A 10,679-nucleotide genomic window follows, 5' to 3' on the forward strand; every position below is an offset into this window, starting at 1 on the left:
CATCGTCCTGTGTAGTAGATTAAACAGCTTGAACACCTCAGTTTTAGATATGTCTGGTGCTGTTCCTGGAATACACTCCTGCACTCTGCATTGAGCAAAGGTTGATTTCCCACCTTCATGGTAACAGTAAGCATGGAATAACCCAGGCCATGAGTGTTCACCTTATCTATGCCCCTGATGATTTAGGGTGCAGTTGAAATTAATTCTTCTGCTGCTGATCACCTACAGTGTCTCGTGGATGTTCAGTTTTGAGTTGCTAGATCTGTTCAGTGTCTATCCTATTTAGCATAGTGGTACTGCCACGTGGCATGATGGATGATATCCTCAATATGAAGATGAGTTTCATCTCCACAATGACTGTGCGGTGGTCACTCCGACCAAAATTGGTAAGGATGAGATCAAGTAGATTTTTCCTTCTTGTTGGTTCCCTTGCTGCGCAGACAGTCTAGCAGCTATGTCCCTAAGGACTCAACATGCTCAGTCAGTAACAGTGGCGATATTCTTGGTGACGGACATTGAGATATTCGCACTCAAAGCACATTCTGTGCCCCTGCCACCCTCAATGCTTCCTCCAAGCAGGTTTCAACAGAAGGATTACTATGTTGGAAATATATTGTCATTCCTTCATCATCACTGGGTCAAAATACTGTAAATTTCTACCTAACAGCACAGCACATGTACTGACATGAGATGGACACTAGCAGGTCAAGAAGGTTGATCAATATCATCCTCTCAAGGACACTTTAAGATAAGTAAGAAATACTGTCCTTGCCAGTAATGACCACATCCCATAAAAGCAAAGAAGGGCTTGTACTTATATTGCGTCTTTCTCAAAAGGCACCCCAAAGCAGTCCCTGAAGTACCATTGGAGTGTAGTGACAGCTTTGTGATGTGGGAAATGGGGCAGTGAATTTGTACACAGCAAACTCAAACAGCAAAGTGTTAGAAAGGATTGTGTCAACTTGGGTGTTGTTATTGTAAGGCCAGTCAGATCACACAGACAGCAGCCAATGGGAGGAGGAGATCTGGTGTAGAAAATGAAGTCACCAAAACAAGTCTTGTGTTGTCTATTCCAAAAATCTGCTATGCAACTACTTCTGACAATATCACTGATATAGTAACAAAGAAATGAACAATACAATGCAATTCAGCTCAGGACATTAGAAATCAGGGTGCAAGTAATCATCAATTCATTGGAAATTAGGTCATAATTATGCAAACTAATGTGACTCTTCATCTGTTTCCCTTTCTGTAATGTCTACTGCCCTTTATTAGAAGGTTTTCCTTAAGATTGTCAGGATTGAAATTTGGAGATGGACTTTTGCAGAGTTTGTTGATCCTGACGCACACCAATTCTTGTTTAGTTTGGGTGCTGCAGTCTTTGAACATTTGCACACCAGTCTGGATTGTTAGTTATTATTCTCAATTCTCATTCTCATTCTCATGCACACGGCAGCAGATTGTGGTTCTTGGCCCAGTTGGCACATCTTACTGGAGAGAAACTGGTCTACAATAGTGTTCCCTGAACCTTGCTTCAAAATTCAGGTCCAAATTCCTTGGTAAGCAGGAGTAACAAAAAAAAATACATTGGCTTGAATTTCCTGGAAAGTGTTTTTCATGCGAGTGTCAGTTGGCGCAGTTGGCTGGATGACTGGTTTGTGATGCAGACTAACACCAACAGTGTGGGTACAACTCCTGTACTGGCTGAGGTTCCCATGAAGGACTCTCTTTTTCAGCCTCTCCCTTTGCTGGAGGTACGGTGACCCTTAGGGTAAAACATTAATGAAAGAGCAGCCCTATAGGACTATGGTGACTTTACTGACCTGTCCAATAATCCAAGGGATGAGGGTTCCATGAAACACATCCATATCCTTGTTTCATCTTCATCATGATGGGCTGTAGCGAGCAATTAAATGTCTCAGCTCTGGTTCCACGTGCCACAGCTAGAACTGCTGTGCTGTGATACTGATATAAAGGAATTAAGAACTTGTTCACAATAATTTTGCAAGCACAGCCATTCATTCAAGAATTCTCTGCTTTTTTCTCCTCAAGTGGATCTCCAGCAGGATGCCTCACCCTGTCTCTCTAGCCTCTTCAAGGTACAGAAATGGCCCAAAGCATTCATATAGTCACTCAGAAATCATACCCTAGCATCAGTCAACCCCTTTAGAGAGTGTTTTTCTTTTAATTTCCTTCCTGAATGTAACATTAGTAATATTAGTAATTTTACTACAACTCCCTGAATTGGCCTTGTGATGGGTCTCATCAGCAATTCTTGTAACTTGCTGGGCCATGTCTGAAAGCACTAAGGATTAAGTGTGGGAAAGATCAGCTTGCCTTCATTGCAGGATGTTAGAACTGGAGAAAAAATGAAATGGGACTTAGGGGTTCAAAGTCAGACTCTTAAGGTTACCATGCAGGTTCCGTTGGCAGTTAGGAAGGTAAATGCAATGTTAGCATTCATTTTAAGAGGGCGAGATTACAACAGTAGAGATGTACTGCCAAGGCTGCATAAGGCTCTGGTCAAACCACATTTGGAATCTTGTGAAGCAGTTTTGGGCCCCGTATCTGAGGAAAGATATGCTGGTGTGAGGAGGTTCACAGGTGGTTTACAAGATTGATCCCAAAAATGAAGAGATTGTCACATGAGGATCTCGCTGAAACTTACTGAATGTTGACAGGCCCGAATAGTCTGGACGTGGAGAAGATGTTTCCACGAATAGGAGAGACTAGGAACTGAGGACACAGCCTCAGAGTGAAGGGATGACCTTTTAGACCTGAGATAAGGAGGAATTTCTCAGCCACAGGATGGTGAATCTAAGGAACTCATTACTTCAGAGGGCTTTGGAAGCCAATTCATTGAGTGTATTTAAGACAGAGAGATAAAGGTTCTTGATTAGTGAGGGGAAGAAGGGTTATGGGAAGAAGGCAGGGGAACGGGGTTGAGAAATATATCAATCATGATTAAGTGTTAGAGGGACTTGATAGGCCAAATGGCCTAATTCTGCTCCTATATCTTATGGTTTGCATTTTATATAATGCATTTGACAACCTGTGGATGTCTCAGAGCTCTTTATAGTTGATGAAGGACTATATTTTAAAGCAGTGTCACTGTTGTGGACCAGGTAAAGTTGACGTTGCTTGAAGGACAAATATAGACCAGGACACTGGACCGAATCCCTGTCTTCAAAATTGAGATCTGGGATCCATTACTTCCACCTGAGGAGACTTGTAAGATATTGTCTCACCCCAAAGGAGGCATCATCAATGATGTAACACTCACTCAGAACTGCAGTCAGTCTAGATTCTGTGTTCAAATCACAGGAATGTGTTTCGAAATCACCACCTCCAAGATGAGAATGCTCCCATTGAGACATCGCTGTCGCACCCATACCTTATCACATATTGCCAGCTTCACTGACATAATTTTAAAATCCCCAGCTTCACACCATCACACAAGGAGACTGAAGGGTTGGAAGGAGGCCTTTGTCCCCTTCTCAGGGTGAATTTATATTGACAATAAATCTGGGCACATTCTGACAGCACTTATCAGCTCGCTGGCTCCAGAAAAAACGGTTGAAAATTAGGAGCAGGAATACTCCTGATTGATCCCAAAAATGCAACAAAATGTGGTAACACAAAGGTTCTGTCAGTCTCCCTGTTGTGTTGCAATTCCAGAAAGATGAGGGTAAATTTCTTCATCTCAATGTGTTTGCTTATCTGCAAAAGGATACAATTTCGCCAGTGGGTGAGTGACGTGGAAGAGTACGCACAATGGAGGACAGCATACTATCCCAGGATGCAGTTCCCCTAAGGACAATAAAGCGAATACAATTGATTGGACCAGCAGTAAACAGTTAATCCACACGGTCATGGAGCCAAGTCTAAGGGGATTAAATATTTGAAAGGAGGAGGAGGAAAGTCCATTTAGTTAATTGATCCTGTTCAATATCAAAACTACCCCGCTTTGACAAATTCTCTTTGGGGGAGACAAGACCTCAATACATTCAGTTTTGATGGGTCCAGCTTGAACCTATAACCTGTTACCTCAGAAACAAAAGCTGCCATTAAGGTAAAGTTAATACTTTGGGACTTGTTTGATTTGAAGACTCTCAGACTTAGTTTTCATGCTCATTGGACAACTGGCGAATGAAATCGTAAATCAGAACATGAGCACTTAACAGCCAAGCTAGGTAGGATATGAACTGCTTATTGAGTGACATTCCACACTCCCAGTTATGTAGCTCAGTCATGCAAAGTTACAATGCTGTATCTTTATCAAGAAATGACCAGTTGCTCAATGCAATGAGCACGGACACCGTGGTAACATTCTCACCTCTGAAACAGATTTGGCTGGTTTTGGGGCTGTCTCCAGAAAACACAACAAGTGCTTCATGTAATGGATTCTTGTGCAGAGGCTACAACTGTGTTCAACTGATACAGGTATTATCTTCCCCCATCAGATCATAAAGAACAGCTGGAGTTCTTCCACGTGGCATACAGCTCGGTAAAGCGATGGTACTTAAACATCAGCTCAGTTGAAGAAGGGTCTAGGCCCGAAACGTCAGCCTTCCTGCTCCTCTGATGCTGCTTGGCCTGCTGTGTTCATCCAGCTCTACACCTTGTTAGCTCAGCTACAATACCTAGGATGTGACTCAAAAATTTCATGTGGCTATTAAAAGTAGTCTCACCGGACCCAAAACGTTAACTCTGTTTTTAACTTCACAGATGCTGCCAGACCCGCTGAGCTTTTCCAGCAACTTTGTTTTTGTTCATGAAAAGTAGTCTGTTTGGCCTCTTGAGCCTACTCCACAATTCAACAGGATCATCGTTGATCTGACCATTCTCACATCCACTTTCCTGCCCTTTCCCCATAATGCTTGCTTCCCCCACTCTTTAAGTAATCCAATCTGCACCTGCCTGAGTGTATTTGCTGGGACAGTTATGAGGCAGCTTTATTCTGTGTCTAAGCCATGCTGGTCTTTCCATCAGAATGCTGTATCTAGCTGATGAATTCAAAATTCTCACCAGGTCCAAATCTGATGCTCTGATTCTAACATTCTATTACCAATTCAAACTTTCACTGAGGTCTTCTTAACCCATCAATTAGCCAGTTTGACAGACAAGAGTCAGATTGGCTTCCTACCTCTTGTTCATCTGGCTTGTATATAGGAGCTTGGTAGTTGGCACAGGGCAGACAGTTCTCAGCAGCTCCCAAGGTTCCAGACCAATGCCGACACCACTTCAAATAAAAAATACACATACAAACCAGTTAGACAATGAAACAAATCAACTCATGTTGCTGTGACCCTTCTGCAAATGAAAGCCCAAACCATGAACACTATCAGATTGTTGTAACATTATGGGTTGCAGAGCCAGGTTCAGAAAGGTCCATGTACAGAGTTACTACCAGGATGATGAGATGGGTTCAGGTCAGAGGCCCTTCAGCCCATTTTAGGTTTCATTGTTCCTCGATAAAAGCTACTGAGTCCAACTCCTACACCAACTCTCCTGCTGAGTTGAGAAATTAAGAAAACAATATTTAGCCTCTTGTTGATAGTTATCCAGTGACCCCAATGTTCAACCGGTATCATGGGAGATTGTCTTCAAATGCATTGAAAAGTCACTCTCAGCAGAATCCTTTTAACAAGCCTTACTGAGAAACTGTACATAAGGGGGATGAAGGACTTGAACTACAGTCTGTTAATTAGTCAAAATTTATTGCTTAGCCAGGAGTATGAACTGGTCACTTGCATGAGATATCAGGGGGCTTCCAGTGTAACCAAACAAAACCCAGTAACAGTCCTCACTTATAACAGCAAACTGAGAGAAAAGTAGCATAGAAACATAGAAAATAGGGGAAGGAGTACACCATTCGGCCCTTCAAGCCAGTTCTGTCGTTCGACATGATCATGGCTGATCATCCAACTCATAATCCTGTTCCCAAAGGCATTGATCCCTTCAGCCCTAAGGACGAATTTCTACCTGCTAAATATCTAACTGCTCCTTGAAAACATATTGACCTCAACTGCTTTCAGTGGCAGAGAATTCCACAGGCTCATCACCGTCTGGGTAAAGAAATTGCTCTTCATCTCAGTCTTAAATGGCCTACACCATATCCTTAGATTGTGACCCTTGGTCTGGAATGCCTGGTTAATGGGAACAGCCTTTCTGCATTAATCCTGTCTAGACCTATTTGAATTCACTGGTTTTTTGTTTGAAGACCTTTATCAAATTTTATTCCCACCTCATTTTTCTAAGCTCCAGCAAACAGAATCTAAACCAATCCAGTCTCACTTCATAATGTTAGTCCTCTTGTCCCAGGAATCAGTTTGGTAAACCTTCATTTCATTTCCTCTAATAGCCAGACATCCTTCCTCAGATAACGGACCAAAATTCCACACTCCAGGTGTGGACTCACCAAGTAAAAACAGAAAGAACTGCGGATACTGTAAATCAGGGACAAAAATAGAAGTTGCTGGAAAAGCTCAGCAGATCTGAGGAAGGGTCACCAGACCTGAAACGTTAACTCTGATTTTTTCTTCACAGATGTTGCCAGACCTGTTGAGCTTTTCCAGTAACTTCTGTGGTTGTGGTCTCACCAAGGCGCTGTACAATTGCAGCAAGGCGGTAGCAAGGCATCCCTGCTCCTGTATCCGAATTCTCTCACTATAAGGCCAGCATACCATTTGCCTTCTTCAAAGCCTGTTGCACCTGCGTGCTTACCTTCAGTGACTGGTGCCTTGCACTTTCCCCTTTCTCGATCTATCACCTTTCAGATAATAATCTGCATTCGTGTTTTTCCTACCTCACACTTATTCACATTATACTTCATGCATGTGCCCAGTTACTCCACTTGCCCAAATCACACTGAAGCATATCTGCAGCTCCCTCACTGTTCACCCTCCACCCAGCCTTGCATTGTCTGAAAACTTGGAAATATTACATTTAATTCCCTCATCTAAATTATTAACATATATCACAAATAGTTGGGGTCCTAGCACTGATCCCTGTGGTACTTCACTCATCACTGGCTACCACTCAAGACATAAACCTGCTTGTACCTACTCTTTGTTTTCTTCTGCTAACCAGTTCTCTATCCATCTCAGAACACTACCCAATTCTATGGGCCTTAATTTTACATTAAAATTTTATATCAGCATAAGGAATGGGACATTATTAAAAGTCTTCTAACGTCCAAAAAAAGCCACATCCACCAGCTACCCTTTGTCAACTCTCCTGGCTACATCCATGAAAAATTCCAGCAGATTTGTCAAGCATGATTTCCCTTCATAAATCCATGCTGACTCTGTCCGAGCCTGTTTTAGGACCTAAACTCTCCGATGTCCCAGCCCCCTACCCCACACACCAGGCCTTGCTATCACATAGTCTGCCTTTACACACTACCCATTGTTAGTCACTAACAGTCCGCATTAACAGCTATTCACCCTCCTAGCCAGATTGTTATCCACTCCTTTGTCTATCCAACTGCTCTTCTCTCTCTTCAGGCTCCATCTTATCATTTACTCCCTACTCCATCCCCTTCCCTATTTTCTGCATATAAACCAACATTTTCCCAGCTACCATCAGTTCTGAGGAAGGGACACCAGACCCGAAACGTTAACTTTGATTTTTTCTTCACAGATGCTGCCAGACCTGCTGAACTTTTCCAGCAACTTCTGTTTTTGTTCCTGACTCTGTCTGATCCTGTCACTGTTTCTAAGTGCTATCCTATTAAATCTTTTATAATGGACTCAGGGTGAGGGAAAATTATAATCCCAACTTTTCAAACGCTATTTGATTATCACTCACAGTGTTTGACCTTTGAGGGTTGTTTTAATTAAATTGATGGAGATTGATGGAGGGTTGGACAGAGCAGATAGAAACAGGAATTGATTGAGTGGTCCAGATTGAGGGAACAAAGAAGATTAAATGTAAAAGATTTTAGGTAGAGAGCAGAAGGACTTTTTTAAAAATAGAAGGTTTGAGTCAATAGTTAAAAAGAGGCAATACCAGTATCAAAGAATGGTTTAGACTGGTTGTTGAAGTGCCATAAAAGAATTTGGGAAGAGAGTAATCATATAGATGAGGATTAGAGCCTGTGTAGAGGAAAAACTGATTGGATCAAATGGCCTTGTCCTTTTTGTAAACCCCATGTAATTCTGGGACCTGGCTAGGTTTATGTCCCTCAGGAAGGTTGAGCTTGCTACAGTCCTCTCATTCCACCTACTCCCCTGAAGACCTTAAGCTTTCACCGAGGTGCATTCCTAAAGATACTTTTGCAAAATTAGCAATTGGCCAAAGTCACTGTGTGAGCATGGGCAGTGAATGTTAGAAAGCTGTTCGACCATGTGGGCTGAGAATGTGGAGGCAAGGCCTGGAATAACTGTAATCAATTTGTGCAGAACATAACGACAGATCCCCAGGGAACAAAGTACAAACAAGTTGAGAAGCCTAAGACCACAGGTCGCAGGGCAAGGAGTAGGCCATTCATCCCTTTGTCATTCAATAACATCAGGGTTGATCTGGCTGTGGTTTCAACTAAACTCTCCTCTGCCCCCAAAGCCCTTGACTCCCTTGTCTATTAAAAATTGATCTAAATCAGACCTGACTAAATCCAATGATCCAGCCTCAACTGCTTCCTGAGGAAGGGAATTGTTCAGGCTGACCACCTCCAGAGAAAAACATCCTCCTGCTCCATCTTATAAGGTAGGTATCTATTTTTAAACTCCTCTCCCTAGTTCTAGCCTTCCCCACAAGATGAACCATCCTCCCATTATCAAGTCCCCTTAGGATATAATATGTTTCAGCAAAATCACTTCTTTTTCTGCTGAATCCCAAAAAGTATGGGACCAACCTTTTCAACTTTTCCTCATAAGAAAAACCCTGCATTCTGGGAATGAGTCAAGCGAACCTTCCATAAACTGCTTTTTGCACATTTATATCCTACTTGAAACAAGGAGGTTTAATCTGTACAAAGTGCTTCAGATGTGGTCTCACCAAAGCCCTGCGGTAAGCTTTGCAATCAACACCACATTACATTTGCCTTTCCTGTCACTTGCATCTGCGAACTAACATTTTTGATTCATGTACCAGGACACTCAGATCCTTTATACCTCAGCAGATGGAGTTTAATCCAGGTAAGTGTGGGATGCTGCACTCTGGGAGATCAAACGTTAAGGAAAAGTATACAGTTAATGGTAGAACCCTGAACAGCAGAGGGATCTTGGATTTCAAGTCCATAGCTCCCTGAAAGTGGCCACAGAAGTAAATAGGGTGGTAGAGAAAGTGTATGGCATGCTTGCCTTTATTGCTCGGGTTTTTGAGTAGGATGTCATGTTGCAGCATTATAAGACTTTGGTTAGGCCACACTTAGAGTATTATGTTCAATTCTGGTCGCAACATTACAGGAAGGATATGGAGGCTTTGAACAGAGTGCAGAAGAGGTTTACTAGGAAGCTGCTTGGATTAGACGGTATGAGCTGAAAGGAGAGGCTAGAAAAACTCAGGGTGTTTTCTGTGGAGCAGCAGAAGCTGAGGAGAGACTTGATAGAAGTCTAGAAAATTTTGAGATGCATAGATAGGGTTGACGATCAGAATCTTTTTCCCAGAGTTGAAATGTCTAATACTAGGGGGAAGGCATTGAAGGTGAGAGAGGGAAATTCAAAGGTGATGTGAGGGGCAAATTTTTTTTACACAGAGTGGTAGGTGTGTGGAACGTGCTGCTAGGGGTGGTGGTGGAGACAGATATGATAGGGGAATTTAAAAGACTTTTAGATAAGCACATGAATATGCAATGAATGGAGGGATATGAACCAAGGGCAGGCCAAAGGGATTAGTTTAATTTGGTATCAAGGGCCCGTTCCTGTGCTATACAGTTCTATGTTCTATCAAAAATGCATTTGAATATATTCAATGACCAGCTTCATTGTTCTCTGGAAAGCTGAAACCCAGTCACTTCTACATGTACGACTGAATCATCTATCTTGCTAATGATGCTTCATGTGTTTTGTTATTTTGCCTCAATTTTAACTTTTTACTATTATTCCTAATGTGGCCTCAGTCATTAATGCCCTTTACTGCCATTACACTCTCTGACATAACCTAATAGATTTTTTTTTTCCAAATTGCTATTATATTCTCCAGCTTTTCTCTTCAGACTTTTTAAATTTAGTCTTATCTGACCTACCTCTCTCTTAGTAACTTTATGTCCTATCTATTGTCACATTGACAGAGGCCTCTCCTCCCAGATGTTAAATCTGTAAAGTGTCAGGATGAAGCAGGGGGTCCTCACGAGTCCACGTCAGGGCCTTAAGTAGCAATGGAGCTACAGGTGCTACCCCCCCGCCACCGTTTTTACAATCACAGGGTTGATGTGGGGGGGGTGCAGGGGTGAGCAGGCCAGCAGTGGGCAAGCTGACAAACCAAGGCACCTTATTTCACCATCCCTGCTGTCCGCTTTCTCATGTATAGGTGGCTCGTAAATGTAGACAAGCCAATTATGGAGTTATGAGGGGTGTATTGGTTGAGGTAGGTTGGGAGATTAGATTTTTCAAAAATAGCATCTCATGTAAACAAGAGAGATAACAAGGTGTAGAGCTGGATGAACACAGCAGGCCAAGCAGCATCATAGGAGCAGGAAGGCTGACGTTTCGGGCCTAGGCCCTTCATCAGAAAAA

General features: G+C 42.5%; 1 protein-coding gene across 1 annotated transcript in view; it reads right to left on the reverse strand.

Annotated features, from left to right (window-relative positions):
- The window catches only part of LOC109932049 (tubulin delta chain-like), a 30,312-nt gene that overhangs the window by 5,641 nt on the left and 13,992 nt on the right, over positions 1-10,679 (reverse strand). The window contains exons 4-6 of the mRNA XM_048596163.1: positions 5,147-5,242; positions 3,735-3,810; positions 1,824-1,965 (exon numbers count right to left, since the gene is read on the reverse strand). Coding sequence (XP_048452120.1) covers positions 1,824-1,965; positions 3,735-3,810; positions 5,147-5,242 — 314 coding nt within the window. The remainder of the gene's footprint in view (positions 1-1,823; positions 1,966-3,734; positions 3,811-5,146; positions 5,243-10,679) is intronic.

This window comes from Rhincodon typus, chromosome 4, assembly GCF_021869965.1.
Source record: "Rhincodon typus isolate 14 chromosome 4, sRhiTyp1.1, whole genome shotgun sequence".
Lineage (NCBI taxonomy): Eukaryota > Metazoa > Chordata > Chondrichthyes > Orectolobiformes > Rhincodontidae > Rhincodon > Rhincodon typus.